This window comes from Gorilla gorilla, chromosome 19 (assembly GCF_029281585.2).
Source record: "Gorilla gorilla gorilla isolate KB3781 chromosome 19, NHGRI_mGorGor1-v2.1_pri, whole genome shotgun sequence".
Classification (NCBI taxonomy): Eukaryota; Metazoa; Chordata; class Mammalia; order Primates; family Hominidae; genus Gorilla; species Gorilla gorilla.
In genome coordinates this window covers 54,876,337-54,900,166 of record NC_073243.2, presented here as the reverse complement: position 1 = coordinate 54,900,166, position 23,830 = coordinate 54,876,337, and the positions used below count along the sequence as shown (strand labels likewise).

At 35.8% G+C, this 23,830-nt stretch overlaps 1 protein-coding gene across 2 annotated transcripts in view; it reads left to right on the top strand.

The window, feature by feature from the left end:
* MTREX (Mtr4 exosome RNA helicase) overlaps positions 1–23,830 on the top strand; it is a 116,777-nt gene that overhangs the window by 24,616 nt on the left and 68,331 nt on the right. For both annotated transcript variants that reach the window (XM_019013314.4, XM_063700745.1), the window contains exons 6-14: positions 8,026–8,200; positions 9,698–9,788; positions 11,353–11,477; positions 12,544–12,642; positions 13,116–13,218; positions 15,022–15,153; positions 17,581–17,660; positions 18,931–19,041; positions 21,168–21,269. In XM_019013314.4, coding sequence (XP_018868859.1) covers positions 8,026–8,200; positions 9,698–9,788; positions 11,353–11,477; positions 12,544–12,642; positions 13,116–13,218; positions 15,022–15,153; positions 17,581–17,660; positions 18,931–19,041; positions 21,168–21,269 — 1,018 coding nt within the window. The remainder of the gene's footprint in view (positions 1–8,025; positions 8,201–9,697; positions 9,789–11,352; positions 11,478–12,543; positions 12,643–13,115; positions 13,219–15,021; positions 15,154–17,580; positions 17,661–18,930; positions 19,042–21,167; positions 21,270–23,830) is intronic.

Below are 23,830 nucleotides of genomic sequence, written 5' to 3'. Positions count from 1 at the left end.
GCACGTATTTTGGTAGGTTCCTGTTCTTCTAAAATATATTTAATAACCAAGATTGTGTAGTCTTGCTACTCAAAGTATAGTCCTTGATACTACCTGGGAACTTGTTAGGCAGAATCTCTGGCCCCACCCTATAACTGCTGATTGAGAATCTACATTTTAACAAGATCACCAGGTGATGAATACTAATGTTTGATGGAACTGGGCCATTCTAAAAGTGGATGGATGGTGCTCATTAATGTGGATGGCATTTTGCAATCTGTTGTAGATTGACTCTTTTGATTTAACTTTTACAATTTATAACATATTTCTCTATGACCTTTCCAGTTGAGTAGCTGAATTAGGTACTCTTAACAGGGGATACCTAAAGAGTAAAGAAGACTGTAGAGAAAAGAAACAGATAAAAAAAATGGCACCAATCATCCCGTTCATCAGCCATTTTACCTTGGCATGGTGGTTGTCTTAGTCTGTTTTCTGTTGCTGTATTCTGCTTTAACAGAATACCACAGACTGGGTAATTTATAAAGAAAGGAAGTTTATTTAGCTCATGGTTCTGGAAGCTGAGAAAACCAAGAACATGGCACAGGCCTCTGGCGAGAGTCATCCCATGGCAAGAAAGGGAGAGGAAACTGGGCCTAACCTGTCCTTTTAACTGGGGCCCACCCCCTTGATAATTCCCTCCCAAGATAATGTAATTAGTATATTCATGAAGATGGAGCTTTCATGACCTCATCACCTCTTAAAGGCCCTACTTCCAAATACCATTACTTTGGCAATTAAATTTCTACATACATTTTGTAGGGGTCATCTAAATCATAGTAGTGATCAAAATAATTCATGAATCCTGGAATATTTTTTTCCTTAACAGGTTATCTTATCTATTATTAGTTCCTTCCAGACCTTGGCTTATCTGGTCATTGTGTTATTAATTCCTAATTCCGTCATCTGTTTCATTTTCAGATTTGTTTTTATTGATTTTTTTCCCTTGTCATTATAGGTTATATTTTCCTGCTTCTTTGCATACCTTTTATTGATACTAAAACATTGTGAATTTTACCTTGTTGGGTGCTGAATAATTTTGTATTCCTGGTCAGGGCTTATCTGGTCACTGTATTCATTCCTTCCAGACCTTGGCTTAGCTGTGTGAGTCTCAGTTTTTCTCTTCGTTGAGTTAGAGGAGTGAAGTTTGTATCTTATATTGTCATCTCAGCAGTATCAGCCAGTTGCAGAATAGTCTTTATCTCTTTCTCAGCCTTAAACACATTATGGTTCTCTATCACCCTAGTTATGTTCAGTGGAATTTCTTAAGAGTCCACTCCTGTTCAGAAGATGCTTAATTCACAAACCAGTTTCCTCCTAAGGCACAGGTATAGAAGAAGAGATTTGACTACTCTTAGTTCAGTTATTTTTTTCACTATTTAATTGTGGTATGTTTGGTGCTTTATGCATTTAAAGCCAGCATATGTATAATAATTTGAATTTTGGCCATTAGTGTAACCTTGCTTTCATTTTTCCTACAAGAGGAGAGATTTTTCTGTAGAGGAAGTTTTCATATAGATATGCTGAAACCTGCTCTAAAACTTGGGCTAGGAAGTCGTAAAGAGAATTTAAGAAATTCACCAGGATTGTAGATACTTGAAAACCTGATGAGGTTGGCTGTGGAAAACAGTCTGGCAATTCTTCAAAAAGTTATAATGTAGAATTGTCATATGACCCAGCAATTCTACTCCTAGATTTGTTATAATGTAGAATTTGTTATAATGTAGAATGTATAATGTAGAATGTTATAATGTAGAATGTAATGTATTTGTTATAATGTTAGAATTATCATATGACCCAGCATTTTTACTCCTAGATTTGTACCCCCAAAGAGTTGATAACAGGTACCTAAACAAATCTTCACAGCAGCGCTGTTCACAATAGCCAAAAGGTAGAAACAATCCAGATGTCCATCAGTGGGTGATGAATGGATAAATAAGTTGTAGTATATCCAGACAGTGGAATATTACTCTGCCATAAAAAGGAATAAAGTGCTGATACATGCTTAAAAACATTATGCGTACTAAGAGAAGTTGGAGTCAAAAGATTGCTTTATGATTCCATTTATGTGAAATATCCAGAATAGATAAATCCATAGAGAAAGACAGCATATTGGTGGGGGACAGGGACTAGTGAGAGGAGGGGAGTAAAGAATAACTGCTTAGTGAGTACAGAGTTTTTTGGGAGGTGATGAAAATACTAGAATTAGATGGAGGTACTGGTTGCATAATGTTATGAATGTACTAAATGCCACTGAAATATACACTTTAAAATGGTTAATTTTATGTTATGTGAATTTCACTTCAGTAAAAAGTAAACCTGATGAGGTACCTAATTGTATATGCACACCAGATGTTGCATACCAGATCTCACATATTTTCCCTAGTGATAAAGGACTTTAGGTAAACTCCTACTTCACCTGTTAACTATAGCAGGGTGCAACATTTTATTTATAAACCTGGTACTAGGACTAACATGTTGGTATCAGGTTGTTTATATATGTAAACCAAATACTTTTTCTGACACTGCTGATTTTTTAATTCTATGTGAATAGCTTTATTATATAATTTACCTACCATTAAATTTATCTATCATAAATATGTATTTGAGTGAGTTTTAGTAAATCGGTACAATTGTGCAACCCTTACCAGTTTTAGTAGACTTCCGTCTATTTAGTTCTCTTATGTGTGTTTATATTCAAACCCATTCCTATCTCTAGTGACAGGCAAACACTGATCATCTTTTGGCCATTATAATACTGATGTAAACATTCATGTGCAAGTCTTTAAGTGGACCTATGTTTTCGTTTCTCTTAGCTAAGGTAGATACCTAGGAATGTAATTGCTGTATTTTATGGCAAATATGTATTTAACTGTTGAGGAGACCGCTGAACTATTTTTTAATGTGGCTGTACCATTTTATATTCCTACCAGTAATGTATGAGGGTGCCAGTTTCTCTGCATCCTTCCCTACTCTTGGTATTGTCTTTTTTTTTTATACCCATTTCAGTGATGTCCCAAAGTAGTTTTAATATGCATTTCTGTGATGACTAAGGGTGTTAAGCATCATTTCATGTTTATCATTTCTTTATATATCTTTGAATTGTTTATTTCAGTCTTGCTGATGTTTTAAATTGGGTTGTTGGTCTTAATTGCGTTGTAAGAAGTCTTTATTAGCATACGAGTTTTTTTAAAAAGCAGATGTGATTTATAAATATGTTTTTCATTCTGTGACTTGTCTCAATTTTCTTTTGTAGAGAAAGCATTTTAATTTAAATGTTTAATTTCTTAATATTTTATAGATTGATCATGCAATTGGTATACCTAAGAATTACCTAATTGTGATTTTGCCTATCCCAAAATCACAAGTATTTTCTTCTTCGTTTTCCTCTTGCAATTTCATAGTATTAGTTCTTCCATTTAGATCTGTGATTCTTCTCAAGTTAGTTTTTCTGTAAGATGTGAGGAAAGGGTCTAAATTTAGCTTTTTGTATTTGGATATCCAATTGTTCCAATTCAAAGTACTATCTTTTCCCATTGAGTTGAATTCCCGTAAATTACTCGTAAATTGTGTAGGATTGTTTCTGGACTTTGTTATGTCTTTACACTAGTACACTATTTTGATTACTGTGGGGTTATAATAAGTATTGATACTAGGTAATGAGAATCTTCTAACTTCATTATTTTTAAAAACTGGGCACTTCCAGGTCTTTTGTATTTCCAATAGTATTTTAAGATTGGCTTGTGAATTTCCAACCAGAAAGCCCATTTTAATTTTGATAGGGATTTTGTTGAACTTAAAAATTAATTTGGAGAAAATTGTCATTGTAACAATATTGACTCAATCGATGAAAATGATGTATTTCTCCATTATTTAGGTCAACTTTAATTTCTGTTAGCAACACTTTGCAGTTTTCAGTGTGTAGGTCTTATACGTGTTTTCTTAAACCTATTCCTAAGTATTTCTGTTTATGCTATTGTGAATCACATTTTTTCTTAAGGTCATATTTGGATTGCTAATGGCTTGTATATTGAAATACAGCTGATTTTTATATACTGGTATTTTATCCAGCAACCTCATCATGTTTCCTTAAGTTTTATTAACTTTTTTGTACATTCCATAAGACTTTCTATATAGATGATAACATTGCCTGTGAAAAAAGATGGTTTTACTTCCTTTTCAATATGTGTGTCTTATTGCATTGGCAATATCTAGTACAACGTTGGATAGTACTGAGAGTGGACATCCTTGCCTTATTTCTGATATGAGGAAGAAAGCATTCAGTCTTTCAACATTAAGTATGACGTTAGCTGTTTTTTGCTGGTTGCTCTTTATGAGAATGAAGTTGTTTCTTTCTGTTCTTAGTAGGGAATAAATGAAAATAAACAAAAAAATTGAGAATTTTTATCAAGATATGTTGTATTTTGTGAAATGATTTTTCCATCTATTGAGGAAATCGTAGTATTAGCTTTTTATTCTCTTAGTGTACTATATTAAATTTTCTGATTTTAAACCAGCCTTGTATTCCTGGAATAAATCTGGTTGTTTATGGCAGATGATCATTTGTGTATGTTACTGATTTCAGTTTGCCAGTACAGTTGTCACTCATTTTCCAAGGAGGACTGGGTCCCAGACCCCCTCATATAGCAGAATCCACAGATGCTCAAATTTCTGCAGTAGGCCCTGTGGAACCTTCAGATGTGAACAGTTGTCTCTCCGTATCCATGGGTTCCTCATCTTGCAAATACAGTAGTGTATTTTCAATCCTCAGAACCTGCGTGTGTAGAGAGCTGACTCTGGTTTATTCTAGACTTTTATGTCATCATGAGGAATAATGGTGTGTGATTTTCTTAAGTCTTTGGCATTGGTGTCGGAGTAATACTGGACTCTTAAAGTAAGCTGGAAGTGTTGCCTCCTGGTCTGTTTTCCATAAGACTTTGTGTATTTGGCATACTTCTTAAATGTTTGATAGAATTCACTAGTGAAGCCATTTAAGCCTAGGCATTTCTTTGTGGGAAGATTTTTAATTCCTAATTTAATTTCCTGTTTTTTAAAGCCAATTTTGGTAAACCGTGTCTATCTAGAAATTTCTTTTTTTCTTTTACGAGACAGGGTCTTGCTGTCAACCGGGTTGGAATGCAATGGCATAATCATGGCTTACTATAGCCTTGACTTCCCAGGCTCAATTGATGCTCCCACCTCAGCCACCTTAGTAGCTGGGAGTACAGACATGCGCTACCACACCCAGCTAATTTTTATATTTTATTTATTTATTTATTTTTAATTTATTTTTTGTAGCCACAGGGTCTGTGTTGCCCAGACTGGTCTTGAACTTCTGGGCTCAAGCAGTCCTCCTGCCTCAGCCTCCCAAAGTGCTGGGATTACAGGTGTGAGCCACTGTGCCTGGCGTAGAAATTTCCTGAGGTTTTAGATAATTCTTTATGTTTAATGTAAGTGTTTATATAAAACTATAAAATTTCCCTCAGTACTGCTTAAAATGCATCCTGTAAACTGATAATACTGTGTTTCATTTTCATTTAATCCACTTTTTCATTTCTCTTTTGGTTCCCTTGTATGTTGTTTACTTTTCAAACGTGATTTTCCATATACTTAGCCATTTGTTATTTCTAACTTAATTTGTGATTAGAGAAGATACTTTATGAAATTTCAGTAGTTTAATTTAATGATTGATATGGTTGGATTTATATTTGCCTTTTGTTGTTCGTTTTGGGGGTCTTTTGGTATATTTCTCATGTTTTTTTTTTTTTGATCGTTATTTTTCCTCCACTGCCTTCTATTTTGTTTAACAAATATCTTTTAGTGTACCATTTTAATTTCTCTTGACTTTTTAGCTTTCTTTGAGTTAGTTTTTAGTGGTTATTTTGGGGCTTACAGTATGCATGTTTAACTAAATCACAGTCACAATTTATGGAAAATATTGAAAACTTGCCCTAGTATTTTCTTCTCATTTTTGTACTATTTAATACTGTCATATATTTCAACTACATATGCTATAAATCTAATAATACAGTATCTGTAATACAATAAAATCATTGCTTTAAATTGTGTTTTCTAAAAATATTAAGTGATAAAAGTTTTATATATACCTTTACATACATAGTCTTAATTGTTCTGTTTTATGGTATTGTTTCCTTTTAGTTTGAAGGGTTTTTAATAAATATTTCTTACAGAGTAGTTTTATTTTGCTTTCATTTTTGAAGGACAGTGTCACTGGATATAGAGTTCCTGGTTGACCGATTTTTTTTCCCCTTGAACTCCAGATACATCATTCTACTGATATCATTTCATTCTACTCCATTGTTTCTGATGAGAAGTCAGCCTTAATTATGTTGTTCTCTTATGTATTGAGTTTTTCTGTTGTGGTTTTTCAAAGACTCTCTTTGCCTTTGTCATTTAGCAGTTTAACTATGATGTTTCTAGGTATGGTTCTTTTTTGCTTTTTCCTGCTGTGTTAATTGAGCTTCTTGGATCTCTAGATTAATGTCTTTTAAACAAATGAAGTTTTTTATTGTTTTTTTTTTTTCCTACCTCTTTCTTATTTTGGAATTTCCTTTGGGATACTTGAGGATGTCTTGCAGATACCTGAGTGTCTCTTATTTTTCTATTTATTTTTCTCTTTAGATTTGATAATTTCTCTCAATTTATCTTCATGTTCATTGATAACAGTCATCACAAATCTGCTTATGGGCCCATCTAGAGAATTTTTTTCTTTTGATTGTTAATCTGTAGACTTTCTTTTTCTTTTTTTTTTTTTTTTTCTGAGACAGAGTCTCACTCTGTCACCCAGGCTGGAGTACAATGACGTGATGTTGGCTCACTGCAACCTCCACCTCCTGGATTCAAGCAGTTCTCCTTCTTCAGCCTGCCAAGTAGCTGGGATTACAAATGTACACCACCATACCTGACTAATTTTTGTATTTTTAGGTAGAGACAGGGTTTCCCCATTTTGGCCAAGGCTGGTCTCGAACTCTTGGCGTCATGTGATCCACCCACCTCAGCCTCCCTAAATGCTGGGATTATAGGTGTGAGCCACTGCGCCCGGCCTAATCTGTAGACTTTCCATTTGATTATGTTGTTAATAGTTTTGGTTCCTTTTTGAGACGGTCAGTTTCTTGTGACTGCTTCTTTTTTCCTACATAATGGTCATACTTTCCTGTTTGTTTTTATATCTTGCAATTTTTTTCTTGAAAAGTTTAGATAATGTATGTAGCATTTCTGTATTTTCTTTTCGTGTATGTTTCTTGTAATTCATATTTGATGTTTGGACAACTTCTGATTTTTTAAAAATTGCTTATTTCACTGGCTGGGATGAATGTTATTTTTATTTCCCCAAATACATTATAATAAGCCTATTCTGGGCAGGAGCTGAATCTTAAATAAGGAGGATCTACTACAATGTTAAGTTTAATGCTGATGTCGTTGTCTATATTTAAAGAAAAACAAAACTGCTCTATTGTGTTCTGTTAATAGCTATGAAAGAAATTTTCCATAATCAGAACCTACCATAATTTTCAGAGGACTGACTTGTTAACTGTTACATATGGGAAAAGAATACATATAGATTAACTTATTTGTGAAACTTGAGGAGGAAACACTTCATTTTCCAGGGGCTATAAGCACTTGATCATCTGTATATGTGTGAACTCACAGACAGAGGCTCTGAATTTTGGAAGCCCATCTTAGAACCAAAGGTGTTTTCCTTGCAAGAAATAGGTAACTGTTAGTAATCTATTGCTATTAGTGATTAAGTTGCATTAACCCTGAGTGACCGGAGTTAAAATGATTTTAGATCACTCTATGTCATATTTATTATAATTATTAGTATAATAGATATGGTGTTACTGTTCTTCAGAGTCCATTCAAGATAAGTAATTAGGGAAAATTTGGACACAATTTAAATATTAACAGAATTTTTAAAGTCATAATTTAAAGGAAAAGTTTTATGATTATTTGTTTTCACATTTGTAGGTATGCCATTGCATTGGCCTTAAGGGAAAAGCAGCGTGTAATATTTACCAGCCCAATTAAGGCTCTGAGTAACCAAAAATACCGTGAAATGTATGAAGAATTTCAAGATGTTGGTTTGATGACTGGTGATGTTACTATTAATCCTACGGCATCTTGTCTTGTTATGACCACAGAGGTAATTCATGTAGTGCCTCATCTGACTTTTCGTTTTTAATTAAATTAATGTGACTATTCAGTTAGAACCTGGGAAGTTTTATTGGTTGCTCTACTTAGGTAAAGTATAGTACTTTATTTTCTGATTAGACTTAGGCAAAATGGGTAACATTTATCTTAAAATGTTCTGATAATATTACATTTCTAAATTACCATACTTTATTATTTGTCTCATAGATACATTTTTTTCTTCAGGTATTTTTAAAGTTTATTTCTGTCAGTGACATGAAAATATTTTACTGGTTTTATGTACATAGTTTTAAGGCTTTGAATATATAGTAATAGTGACTCTTCATTTCATGTGACTTTGCCTTCTTCTATATCTGAGTGTTGATACAAGTAGATGAGTAACTGATTTTTATTTATTTATTTATTTTTTGAGATGGAGTCTCGCTCTGTCTCGCAGGCTGGAGTGCAGTGGTGCAATCTCTGCTCACTGCAAGCTCCGCCTCCTGGGTTCACGCCATTTGCCTGCCTCAGCCTCCCGAATAGCTGGGACTACAGGCGCCCGCCACCATGCCCAGCTAATTTTTTGTATTTTTAGTAGAGACGGGGTTTCACCGTGTTAGCCAGGATGGTCTCTATCTCCTGACCTCGTGATCTGCCTGCCTCAGCCTCCCAAAGTGCTGGGATTACACATGTGAGCCACCGCACCCAGCCAAGTAACTGATTTTTTAGAGTGCAGTATTATGTTTACCTTCTTCCCATAATTGCAGTTAAGTTTTGCATATACTTAGAATATCTTAAGTTTTGGACATGATTAGTTATCTTTACTAAGTATTTTTGTACATACTTTAATTATATCTTTGCATTTAACCCCAAGGATATGGTATAATGGTGAGCATAAATTAGCTTCTGATTTGGAGAACCAGCCAAAAGCATTGCTCACTTTTCATTTTGTCGCCTCATGGAAGTTTATTTTCCATTTTCAAAACTTTCTTTCATCTGTGGAAGGTTTTCATTAACTCCAAAAATTAGGGTAACAGTTGCCAGGAAGTATCCATGTTGCAAGAAAATGAGGCAGAAAAAATGGGCAAACACTCAGGGATGATCCAGTGTTTTGAATAGAGGATAATTTAAGTTGTACTTTTATTTTAGAAAGTATGAATCTTGGGACGGTGCTGTGTATAGAAGGAAGTTGCATCATGTTCTAGACATATGGAGAGTAGGGGTGATAATTCTCTCTGTGGATTGTATCTGATTAGTAACTGTTTAGAAGCCATTTACTTTGCTTTTTATGAGAAAAGGAATATACAATATAATATACAACAATGTAATATTGAATATTACTTTTGTTAATATTTGTTAAATAGTAAGTTCTGTAACCCCTTAAAATTATTTTAATATTTCCATTTAATAAAGAATATCCACAATTCCTTGTTGGAAAAAACAACTTTTCTCTAACTATTAGCTGTTATGTCAGAATCCAACTAAATACATTTTTTACTTTTTTCTTTAGATTTTGAGAAGTATGCTTTACAGAGGTTCCGAAGTTATGAGAGAAGTTGCTTGGGTTATATTTGATGAAATTCATTATATGAGAGATTCAGGTATATTCAGTGTTGAAATGTATATCGTGTATTTCCCTTCAGAATGGCATTAGGAATTTTTGAGCAAGTTATTGTTAAACTTTGCTTCTAGTTTTTGTGTGGCTAGGGTTCTAATAAACTGTTGTTTCTTTATTTTTATTTACGTATTTATTTTTGAAACAGAGTTTCACTCTGTTGCCTAGGTTGAAGTGCATGATCCTAGGTAGGATCCTAGGTAGGATCATGGTTCTCTGCAGCCTTGATCTCCATCTCAGTCCCCCAAGTAGCTGGAACTACAGACGTGTACCACCATGTCTGGCTAATTTTTATTTATTTTATTAGTAGAGATGGCGTCTCACAATGTTGAGCAGGCAGGTCTTGAACTCCTGGACTCAAGTGATCCTCCCACCTTGGCCTCCCAAAGTGCTGGGATTACAGGCGTGAACCGCACCCAGCCTTGCTTCTTTAAATAGTGGACAACATGATATTATTTTTCCATTAAGATTTCATTCAAGTACAGCTCTTTAATAGTAACTTTTGCTGGGTGAGAAATGCAAATTCAAATAAAGCAAAAGAAATTAAAAGCTGGCGTGCTTCTAATAGCTCACCAGTAGAACTAATGTTACAGAATTTCTAAAACTTCTAGCTTGCAAAGTTAACTTTCCTGATTTTTATTTAGTTCAGTAACTATGAAATATGTGTTTATGGTAAAAAAAAAAAAAAAGTGAGGATTATGAAATAAAAATGAACAAAAAGAAAAACTTACAAATGCCCCTTACTTAGGCTGTTACACTCTCGTAATGAAAAAGTAAGTATGCTTGGAATTTGTAGGGTGCTGGCAGGGCTAACATTAACAAACACATTGAAAAGTTAAATGTTTAATATGTACACGCTTAAAATAAGATTTAGTTTTTATTTAAACTAGCTCACTAAATCAGCCTGTATTTATGGAGAAAGTAATAGAATTGAAGAAATCATTTACCCTTTGAATATTTCACCCTTTCCAAATTTATAAAATTAAGCTCTTAACAGAGTTGTTTTGGTTTTAGAATCAGAAATCCTTTGTTGATTTGTCTATTTTAGGAGGGAAGCTGTCAAACTTTTTCCGTTTTAATAAAAAATGACTTACGGTTTTATCATTCATCAAGTCTTTCTTTCATCTCCAGAGGATCACAAGGATAATTTGGGTGAACGATGCCATCTGGAATAGGAATGGTATCTTCTAAATGTGTTGCTATAACTTTCTACGAGTTAGTAACCATTACTTTTCAATGTGCAGTAGAAATACTGTTCCGCTGCCTTGTCATTGAGGCTCTTGTTAGGTTGTTTGGAAAGATTAACCCTGGAATTGCTCTTTGTAGGCTATTTCAGAGTACATTGTATTTATAGTGGTTTAGTCTACTAATTTTCTACTGGATAGATTAATGGTGAGAAATAGTTTTCAGTAAGGTTCTGTGGCTTAAAATATTCTTGAGTAAAGTCTGCATTTCTAACTATAAAGCTTCAGAGAATATAATTTTAGATATTATCACAGAGTGGCACTGTACTCCAACTATAGTCCAAAGTATATATTTATTTTTTTCAGAACGTGGTGTAGTATGGGAAGAAACTATTATTTTGCTTCCTGATAACGTCCACTATGTCTTTCTTTCGGCTACTATTCCAAATGCCCGACAGTTTGCTGAATGGATTTGCCATTTACATAAACAGGTATTTTTTCCTCCTTTTTTGATGTCTTCAATATTCAAAATGTTACAGATTAGTCTTGCTTTACTCTCCCTTTGCTTTTCTCCTGATGTTGTCCAGAATAATAAAAAAAACATTTTAATGGTAAACTACTTCTCAAATCAAGCAGCTTATCAAAATCAACTGACTGACTTTTTAGAAATGTTGATTTCTGAGCCCCATCTCAAACCCACTATATCTAAATCTCAGGTAATAGTGCCTTGGGAGCTCCAATTTTAAAAATTCCCCAAGTTGATCTGATGATCTGCCAGGTTTAGAAACTACTGCATTTACTCAAATAGTTATCCATGAGTACACAGAATTTCCCCTAATGCCTTGGTGCCAGGAAAAGCTGGGCATCTCTGGAGCATTTGATTTGATTTTTCTCATGTAAACACAGACTTTTTACTGACTTTCTGTTATTGCGTTTCTAGTCTGACTTTAGCGTCTGTATATGCTTGTAATAGGCATTTGTTTATGTATACTGAATTTATTCTTGCTTTTATTTTTCTGCCCTTAATTTTCCTTTACACTGATGTTCTCATGAACTTATCTGTTTATAAGCTCCCTGATCGTGTTTTTATGGCATTCTCCCATATTGCTTCTGTAGGATAGAAAAATCCAGTGGATCTTGGGGAGAAGCTAGATCAAGTGCTGCTTTATACTAAGGTTTTGAAAAGCCTGGGTGGGGCAGAAAAGTTCCATTTTACTTCATGGATCCTTTGTATCACCGTATACTTCCTCTATAGAAAAATAAGCATCTTTCCGTAATTACAGCATTCCAGGGCTAGGTAATGGGTAATTGATGCTCAGGTCATGTATTTAGCCCTGGTTAGGGAATTGGTAAGTTGGGAAGATGGTAGTATAATTTCATAGACCTAATTTTTCTACATTTTTCTCTTGCCTGGGTTTTAGTGAATTTTTTGAAGTGTTTTCTTTTTGAAATGTTGAATTCATTACTTGATTTTCTTAAGATCTTTTAGGTTGGACTAAGATACAGTTTTATTTTGAGGAAATAAAATTTTGTATGTTTAATTCTTTCTTTTTACAGCCTTGTCATGTAATTTACACAGATTATCGGCCCACTCCATTGCAACACTACATTTTTCCAGCAGGGGGAGATGGCCTGCATCTTGTGGTTGATGAAAATGTAAGAGAGTAATTGTCCTTTTTAAATCTATAATGTCATACTTTATTGTTAATATCTTGTTGTTGTTGTTTTTAAATTTTGAATTAGAGAAGAATGGAAAAGATATATTTGTTTGTCTTAGTTTTAATCAATCGATCTTGATTTCTTTGTGTGTTTTTATTTCAAACATTATGTTTGAGACTTGTGTTTTTCTTATGCATGAATCAGATTTCCCTCCTTTCCCAGTATTTAAAAATACCTAGAGAATAGGGGTTCTGGACATGTTTCAGATGTCTTATGTTTTGCTTTTCTTCATTTTTTATTACTTCTTTTTCACCTTTTAATACCTCTTACCACAAATCATGTTTGGACTATTTTAGTGGCTTTCATTATTATACTAAATTATTTTTATTTGGGGAAGCCTTATGTATGAAAAATGTTTGAATTATGATTAAGTATTAGTGAAGTTACACAGAAAAAATTTGTGATTCCAGGGTGACTTCAGAGAAGATAATTTTAATACTGCAATGCAAGTGCTTCGAGATGCAGGTGATTTGGCCAAAGGAGACCAGAAAGGGCGGAAAGGAGGAACAAAAGGTAATTTGGAACTTTGCTTTGAGAGAATTTTACATGTAAATTATATATTCAGATTACTCTGATATTTTTTGTCTTAGTTTTTTTTTCTCAAGCTATGTAAAGGTCTAGACGATATGTGATAAAATTGGATAAATATTTATCTTTTTTGTATGACATTAAGTATAATTTACATACTGTAAAATTCACTCATCTAAGTATACAATTCAGTAGTCTTTAGTATATTTACAGAATTGTGCAGCCGTCGTCTAGTTCCAAAATATTTTCATGAACCCAAAAAGAAACCCTGTACACATTAACAGTTATTCTCCCTTTTCCCCCGACCTTTCCCTTCTCATCCCGCAGACTTAGTTAATCATTAGCCTGTTTTCGATCTCTGTGGCTTTCCCTTGTCTGTGCATTTCATGTTTGGAGCAACTGGCTTCTTTCACTTAATGTAATGTTTTCAAGGTTCGTTACTTTTAATTTTTTTTTTTTTTTTTGAGACAGTGTCTCGCTCTGTCACCCAGGCTGGAGTACACTGGTGCTGTCTTGGCTCATCGCAACTTCTGCCTCCTGGGTTCAAGTGATTCTCCTGCCTCAGCCTCCCAAGTAGCTGGGATTATAGGCACCTGCCACCATGCCTGGATAATTTTTGTATTTTTAGTAGAGACGGGGTTTCACCGTGTTGGCTAGGCAGATCTCAAACTCCTGACCTGAAGTGATATGCCGATCTTGGCCTCCCAAGTGATGGGATTAGGTGTGAGCCACTGTGCCCGGCTAGTTTGTTCATTTTATGCTATATGTACTCATTCCTTTTCATGGTTAAATAACATTCCATTGTATGGATATACCACATTTTGTTTCTCCATTCATCATTGGATGGACTTTTGGGTTTTTCTGGTTTTTGACTGTTAGGAATGCTGTTGTAAACATTGATGCATGTACTATTTAATACAAGTTTTTGTGTGAATAGGTGTTTTCCTCTGGATATGTACCTAGGAGTGGAATTGCTGCGCCATGTGGAAAGTCTATGTTTCACCTTTTGAGAAACTGCCAAAGTATTTTCCAAAGTGGCTATACCATTTTACATTTCCTTCAGGAATGTGTGAGGGTTCCATTTTCTCTATATCCTTTGTATCACCATACTCCTCCTCCATAGAAACAGAGGCATCTTTCTGTAATTACAGCATCTGTGGGCTAGGTAATGGGCAAATGAAACAGATTATGTATTTTGCCCTGATTTCCCATTTGGGAAGATGGTGGTATAATTTGATGGATCTAATTTTTTCACATATAATTTTTCCACGATACTTAGTATTGTATGTCTGATTATAGTCATCCTATTGGATGTGAAGTGGTATCTTAATGTGGTTTCAGTTTACATTTCTCTGGTGGCTAATGATGTTGAACATTTTTTCATGTGCTTATTGGGCATTTGCATATTCTTTCTCTATTTTAAAAGTATGTTTTTTTATTGTTGTTGTTGAATTATGATAGTTCTTTACATATTCTGGATACTAGACCCTTATCAGATAGATGATTTGCAAATATCTCCCCCCATTCTGTTTGAGGTTGTCTTTTTACTTTATTGATGGTATCCATGAAATCACAAAAGTTTTTCACTTTGATGAAGTCCAGTTCATGCATTTTTTTCCTTATGTTGGTTATGCTTTTGTTGTCATATCTAAGAATGCTTTGTCTAACCCACGGTCAGGAAGATTTATTCCTATATTTTCTCTTAAAAGCTTTATAGTTTTAGCTTTTAAATTTAGATCTGTGATCTATTTTGAGTTAATTTTGGTGTGTTGTTTACTGTTTTTGCAGGACCATCAAATGTTTTCAAAATTGTGAAGATGATTATGGAAAGAAATTTCCAACCTGTGATTATTTTCAGTTTTAGTAAGAAAGATTGTGAAGCCTATGCACTTCAAATGACCAAATTAGATTTCAACACAGGTACTACATCATTTCAGTATCATTTTAATGTTATGTGAAAATGAGCGTAAAATATATTTCTAGTAATATTTTTATCTGTTACATATTACTAGGATATGCCATTCACCTTACAGTTACAGCAGTACTCAGCACATCTGTAAAAGCTTTAAAGGCCTTTGACTTATACTTTCTTCCCTTTCTTCTCCTTTTATTGAAAGATATGAGTACATTGTTATATTTAAAATTTGGAGAACCCTATGAAAAATATTAGAATCATGCCTTCTTATACTTTGTTACCGTAAACTCCTCAGTTATTATGGCTCTCTATTTGACCACTTAAGGGTAGGTCTCATAGCTTGGTTAGACCACCTTCTATATAGAAAATACCATGCTTCATTCTCACTGAAGTCTAAACCAGTAAGACCTGCCCTTTGCTTAACTATTTTGTAATTCTCAATCAAAGTGATATAACTTCTAGCAAATCGGTAAATTATTCCTATACATTAATTGCAAAAGTAATTCACTTGAAGTCACACAGTTAAGACAGTAGCACAACCTGGCTGTCTTAGTCCATTTTGTGTTGCCATGACAGAATAGCTGAGACTAGTCCATTTTCACGCTGCTGATAAAGACATACCCAAGACTGGGCAATTTACAAAGAAAATAGGTTTAATGGACTCACAGTTCCACGTGGCTGGGGATGCCTCACAATCATGGTGGAAGGCAAGGAGGAGCAAGTCACATCTTACGTGGGTGGCAGCAGGCAAAGAGAGGGAGCTTGTGCAGGAAAACTCCCATTTTTAAAACCATCAGATCTCATGAGACTTAGTCACTATCACGAGAACAGCACAGGAAAGAGACACCCGCATGATTCAGTCATCTACTGGGTCCCTCCCACAACACATGGGAATCATGGGAACTACAAGATGAGTTTTGGGTGGGGACACAGAGCCAAACCATATCACTAGGTAATTTATGAAAGGCAGAAATTTATTTCTTATAGTTTGAGAGGCTGGAAATCCAATTTGAGGGACCCAGCACATCTAGTGAGGGCCTTTTTTGTCGTGGAATCCCACGGCTGAAGACAGTAGGGCAGGAGAGCATGCAAGAGAGAGGGTGGGAGAACGGGGCTGAACTCATCTTTTTATCAGGAACCCATACCAGTGATAACTAACCCACTCCTCTTGATAAAGGCATTAATCCATTCATGAGGACCCTGTCTCTTAAAGGCCCTACCTCTCAACACTGTTTCATTGTGGATTAAGGGGTCAGCACGTTAACTTTAGGGGGACACATTCAAACCAAACCACTGGCCAAGAATTGCAGTGTGCTGAATACCAACCCGATTATCTTTCACCTCTGCCTTTTACACATGTAATCCAGTACAGTGAAAAGTAAATAATATCTTAAGCCATCCAAGTTTAAATTTCAGTTGTATTGTTTTCTTTATCAAGGCAGGTTTTGTTTTTTTATCTGTGCATTTTAAAGCTAATTCCTACTTTTCCATGAGTAAAAGTAACAAATGACAGATAGCTGACATAGCCTTCTAAAGCCACTAATAGTTTGTGTTTTTTTAAAGACTGAATTGTTCTGCCCATAAATATTTTCTCTTACCTACAAGTGCCGAATAAACTTAAAGTTGCAGGGTTGCATACTGATTAACAAATATTTATTCAGTTTAACAAATGCTTAGTACATATTATTTGATAGACACTGTACAAGAAGGCAGTGCAATGGTTAAGAAAGAGCATGGGCTTTGGAATTGTTTTTCTCACAGTTAATAGTGGTGCTAATTATTAAAAACTAAGCTTCACTTTACTTAGTAGTAAAATGTAGATAATAATAGTTCCTGTGTCCTGTAATTGTTAGACTTAAATGTTGTATGTAAAGCACCAGACGTGGTTATTGTTACTATATTTGTGAGATAGTACTTTTTTCATGAATTAAGTCTACTAGATATGTTTTGAAAGGCAGAGAATTATATTGATTATGTGGTAATTTTTATCTACTTTCTCCTTGACCATCTTAAATGCCACGTCTTTACTTTTGCTCTTTAAAGACTCTTTTTTTTTTTTTTTCTGAGATGGGGTCTCACTCTGTTGCCAGGACTGGAGTGTAGTGGTGCGATCATGGCTCACTGCAGCCTCAGCCTCCTGGGCTCAGGTAGTCCTCCTGCCTCAGCCTCCCAGGTAGCTGGGACTACAGGTGCACGCCGCAATGCCTGGCTAATTTTTTTGTATTTTTTGTAGAGACAGGGCTTCGCCATGTTGCCCAGGCTGTTCTCAAACTCCTGGCCTCAAGCCAGCCACCTGCCTCAGCCTCCCTAAGTGCTAGGATTACAAGCTTGGGACACCACGCCTGGCCTTTAGATTCTTATTCTTTGTAATGTGTGAAGTTTGGTATCACTAACTCATTTTGATATTTCTGTACCCTTGAATTTTCTCCTAGATGAAGAAAAGAAGATGGTTGAAGAAGTATTCAGTAATGCAATTGATTGCTTATCCGATGAAGATAAAAAACTCCCTCAGGTGAGTTTTCAGTATCAGTAGATAAAAGTGTAGATAATAATAGATTGCATATATTCACTTTACATTGCTTGGTTTTATTACTCTATTGCACTTATCACACACTGCAGCATATGGGTTGTGATATGCACTTAATGATACTTTGACTTTTACTTTAAACTTCAAAAAGGCAATAGGAAGAAAGATTTGCTGCCTGAAGGAACTTTTCTCTGAGAGCTAGTATGGTGTGAAAATTACTGCTAGTGTTCTCAGTACTACAGAATTTTTAATGCTAGTTTTAAGTCATTAACTTTTTTAATCCAGAAGGCTACCACATAAAATAAAAGAGAACACTTACTGAAAATCATGTGTTTAGTGAGGAATTTAACATACCTACTTTGCCTTAATCCAGTGTATTTTTGCTTTGACTATTGAAACAGCCTGAGAATTCCAAAATATGCTGATGCTTTTGTGCCACTTCCAGAGATTCTGATTTAATTGGTCTGATGTACATTCTGGACATCAGAATCTTTTAAAGGCCCCCCAGGTGATTCTGCTATGCATCCAGAGCTGAGAAATAGTGCTTTAGACTGGTATGAAAGTTTTGTTGAGTGAAAAGAAACATTGGGAGATCATCATACTCTCCTTTACAGATGAATGCCTTGATTTGTAAGGGATTTTCCATAAGACTGTGATAACATGTTTCTTGCTATTTGAAAAGGGTATTTAATGTATAAACTTTTTTGTAGTTTTTCTTCCTGGCTGAATTATTAGTATCTAAGGGCTGAGCCATGTTTTTATACATCTTTGTTATAGCGCGCTTCTAGTAGTAAGTATTTAATGGCGTTTGATAGATTGTTGAAAGAATTCTTCAATAATTGATTTATTTTTAGATTAAGTACATATTCATGTTAAATATGTGTTACAGTGATTTATTTTTGGGGGGTTTGAGTTGCCAGTATCTTTTAAGTTTATTTTCTACAGGCAAAAACTCTGCCCCTATAACGTGTAATTGTTTTTTGAGGAGATGAAGTGATGCTGGAAAATTTAAGGCAACAAAGCATTTGTAAAGTATACTTACTATATGCCTTTCCTATGAGCTTGGCCAGAATTATATTGAATTTAATAATCCGTGAGAATATAGGTTTGAGTTTTGCTTTTATTCTGGAAAGATTTTATTAAGTTTCTTTAAAGAGAAAGCATTCTTTACTGTTTTTCTTAATTGAGTTAGTTTAACATTTTAAAAATCCTTTTCTCACATCATTATAAAATCAGTGTTATTCCAAAATCACAGGTAGAACATGTACTTCCTCTTTTGAAGAGGGGAATTGGTATTCACCATGGTGGTTTACTTCCTATTTTGAAAGAAACTATAGAAATTCTCTTTTCTGAAGGATTGATAAAGGTATGGTTTTATTTTTATTTTTTATGCCCCCATATCGTGTTGTATGAAGAGTTTGAAAATGAGAGAACATTGTTTATAGGCAATATGTGTGTTTTTAACAAGGCTTAATGAAATGACTTAAATAATGAACTTGATCTTTATATATGATGTTATACTTAAATAAATCTTGAAGTGTAGGTAAAAGAAACCATTTATTTCCTTTCTTCAAGAATGTAGTGGTGGCAGGGTACAGTGGCTCACACCTGTAATCCCAGCACTTTGGTAGGCTGAGGTAGGTGGATTACCTGAGGTCGGGAGTTCGAGACCAGCCTGACCAACATGGAGAAACCCCATCTCTGCTAAAAATACAAAATTAGCCAGTCGTGGTGGCAAGCACCTGCAGTCCCAGCTACTAGGGAAGCTGAGGCAGGAGAATCACTTGAACCCAGGAGGTGGAGGTTGCAGTGAGCAGAGATCACACCATTGTACTCCAGCCTGGACAACAAGAGCAAAACTCTCAAAAACAAGAACAAAACCAAAGAATGTAGTGGTAACACTATTGGATACCACAGAATGTTGCAGAAGGTGTATTTAATTACTAAACCCGGGGTTGTAAACTTCTTTCTGCATACAGAATAAAAGGATTAGTTTAGAGAAGACAAGGAAATTGCTGGTTAGACTTAGGAAAGAGTTTTTTTAATATTCTAATTTAAACCAAAGAGCATCTGATTTACTTTTTTTAAATGATATTGATATTTATACCAAGAAATGGGGTATTAAAAATGGGAAACAACATCAAAATGTAATCATAAGTCTATATATGACTCATACTTTTTTTTTTTTTTTTTTTTTTTGAGGCAGAATCTTGCTCTGTCACCCAGGTTGGAGTGCAGTAGCACCTCTGCCTCCTGGGTTAAAGCAATTCTCCTGCCTCAGCCTCCCAAGTAGCTGGGACTACAGGAGCATACCACCATGCCCAACTAATTTTTTTTCTTGTTTTTTTGTTTTTGTTTTTGTTTTGTTTTGTTTTGTTTTTGTTTTTGTTTTTTGTAGAGATGGGGTTTCACCATGTTGGCCAGGCTGGTCTTGAACTCCTGATCTTAAGTGATCCTCCCACCTCAGCCTCCCAAAGTGCTGGGATTATAGGTTACCATGCCCAGCCTCATACATTATGTTTAAAAATTATTAGAATTTTAAAAATCAAATGTGAGGTTTATCATGAGAACCTCAGCACTAAGTAGAATATTTAAGATAAATTTACTTATCTTGAAGAACATATTTGAAGTCATTTAGATAATGAATTTTATACTTACTTAGATCCTGGTATGTCCCTTCTAGATTGTATATTTTGCTGAGCCCTACTTTTTAAGGACCTTTTAAAAAATACACAAGCAGTACTTGTTGGGTGTAAAATTCAAATAGAGCAGTTGTATGTAAAGTTAAAAAATGAAAGATCATCCCATCACTCGCCAGAAATATCTACTAGTATACATACAAATAATGCATTAGTCATTTTGTAAACAACAAAAAAAGTCATTATACTACCCCTATTATATAATTTCATCATATGTCAGATTCTTCTTCATTCTTTTTAATGAATGAATAGTATGCTATTGAGATGATGAACTAAAATATTTTTACTTCTTTCCTAGAGAATTTAGTACTTCAGTGACTTGACTTATACATATATCCTTTTGTACCTAAACCACTATTTTTGTTGGTCTTAGAAGTGAATTACAGAGTCAGTGATTCTAGTCTTCCTTGAGAGATCTTCTAATACTGAAGTGGTCCTCAAAATCACTGCATCATCAGTTGCAAAGGCCAGGAAATGTGTTCGTGTTTAGAAAAATATTCTATGACCTAAAGCTTTGTTCGTAAGACCAGTGTGTATTCTCTCTAGTTGGCACTGTTAGAATTTAAGAAAGTCTGTTTTCCCTGAATTACCAAATTTCTGGGCTATGAGAGACATTAAATGTTAATTAATAATTTTATATATAAAATACGAAATAAGTTTGAGAACATATTGTTTGTTATTTTTGTAGGATCTCATTAATTTTAAAGATTAATAATGCATTTACTTAAAAATTATAAAACCAGATTTTCAGCTTAAAATAAATGTTTAATTATAGAATTACTTATTTACTTAGGCCTTATTTGCCACGGAGACCTTTGCTATGGGAATTAACATGCCAGCTAGAACTGTTTTATTTACAAATGCCCGCAAATTTGATGGGAAGGATTTCCGATGGGTAAGTAAAGCAATTCATGTATCAAAATAATTTTTGTCTTTGTTATACTGTAGATAACTGGCTTACATAGTCTTTGAGATTTTAAGTCCCACCTACTTAAGAACTTGAACCTGAGCTAATACAGTTTCATCAAGGTTAAACCTTGGCTTTTGGCCATTTGTGGTGCCTTAGGCTTATAATCACAGCACTTTGGGAGGCCAAGGTGGGAGGATGATTTAAGACCAGGAGTTTGAGACCAGCCTGGGCAACATAGCGAGACCCCATCTCTACAAAAAATGCAAAAATCACCTGGGAGTGGTGATGTGCACCTGTAGTCGCAGCTACTTGAGAGGCTGAGGTGGAAGAATCACTTGAGCCCAGGAGGTCAAGGCTCCAATGAGCTGTGATTGCACCACTGTACTCGAGCCTTGAGGACAGAGTGAGACCCTGTCTCTGAATAAATTAATTAATTGAACAAACCTCCGTTCCCTTAAATTTTTATCCTAACTCCTTCACTCCCACCTCTCCTTCAAAAAAAAGATTCCTTTAAGTGAAGGAGTTTGATGATAGGAGGTTAAGTGTGCAAGTGGTTTATGAATGCTTTAAATCATTTTAAATATGTCTAGAGTTTTCATTTCTTAAAGTTTAAGGTATTAAAGCACCACTACAGTGGCTGTACTTGCATCTATTTTGCCCTTCAGATTTAAAAAAGAAGTTCTAACAGGTTTGCACACATGTTCAAGGCAGAAGCAAAGAGAGAAAGTTGGGAGCATAGGTGAAACAATGAACTGGGGTAAAAAGCAAATCCTTAATCCCAAGGCAAGTACTCCATTTAGTAAACAATTACCAAACTTAAAATATGAATTTAGAACTCTGTAGGTGACTGGGTTGCTGAAGTAGAAACAGAAGAAAAAGACAATCCAGACTCGTTTCTCTTGACAGATATACAATAAAATGTTATGCTGTAAACACTCTTGAGAAGTATGTTCAGGGATATAGCATAAGAAAGGAAGTCATTTGGGGGTCAGGGAATGCTTCATTGAAAGGCAGTCCTTAAAATAAGTAACAGCAGATGAGAATTTGCTAAGCAGAGAGTAGAATATTGGCGGGGGTGAAAGGAAAGTGATGGAACAAAGATTTCTAGTTTGAATTCACATAGCCTGGCTTTGGGGAAAATAGTCCTTTATTTAACCTTTTATCTTTGAAATTGGTGATTCTCTCTGCTTGGAGAAGTTTCTGAAAGGAATTACAAATCATCAAAATGCTGAAAAGTACCCTCGCTGAAACTGTAAATAAAGGCGAAACATTTTTCATGATGTGTTTTATTTTAAAATGTTGGATGCTCTACAAAAGAGGAATACGAGTATGGTGAGGCAGTGACATTTCTGGGCCAGAACTTCTTGGGTCAGGAGGGCCTGGCCCAAGGCTGCCCCTGGGAAAAGCTGAGTAGAGCTGCTGAGTGGGAGCCAAACCCTCTGTGCTAGCAGGGACTCTGCAGTCTGGCTAAGGCTGGGCCCTAGCCCCTTCCTACCCAATAAAGGCAGCTGTGGAGAGAGGGAATTTGGGTTCCAGCCTGGTTTGTGGTGGGGCGAAGGTACCATGACAGATTTGAGGATGATTTCTAGTGGACAGCAGTCAACCAACCGCACCCACCTCCCACAGGGACTCCCTCTAGCCTGAGACTCATCGGGGTCCAGACTGGAAGGCTAATGCCATGAGAGGAAGCAGGCACAGGGTGGATTGGGCAAGGGAAGCTCTGAGAAGGTCAGTGCCCAGCCACCCAGGGTTCAGAGACATTTCACACAATATGATTAAGTTTCAGGGAGAGATGCATAGAAGCTCAAGAGAAGGAGAGAGTTAAGCAGCCTGGGACCCTCCCTCACAAAGCAACCCTTTCCTTCCTGCTTCCTTGTGGAGGACAGTGGGTGTGCATGATGGGTGTGTATGATGGATGTGCAGTGATCACTCCCAGGCTCTCTATACTATGCCAGACGCCAGATAGCACCTTCATGCCACTGTAGAAGAGGGAGCACTGGAGCCTGATGGGAAAGGGCTATGGGCCATATCAAAGGATTGAACCAGGGCTGACAATGGAATCCTAATGGTGAACCCCCTGCCCTCTGCTTTGGCCCTCAAGGGTCCCATTCCCCAGGTAGCAGCAGTGGGACTCACTTTAACCCCTCCAGTGTTAGGAAGGAGGCACCTGGGGGATGGAATGGACATCTAAGGGGGAAAGGGAGGTAATAGTGGGCTCTGCAAAGAAGGCATTGAGGGTGGTAGGCTGGTGGGCCAGGGACCCTCTCATAGTCAGAGATAGGCTGGAGCCTGGGGCAACCCTGCCACCAGCATGGCCACACCATCTAGAAGGGTTAAGGTCCATGCTGTTGCCCTACCACCAGAGCTCTTGGCGAATCCTGGGGCCAGGAGATGTCTTCGTGGGGGCACCATGAAGAAAGAAATGTCTTGGCTGGGAGGTAGGGGACTGTTTGGATCTAGCCAGGGGCTACGAGTCCAGTCAAGGCATAAGCTTTGTGTTTACCTGGGCCTCCCACTGGAGCATAATCTTAAGGATCAAGATGCCT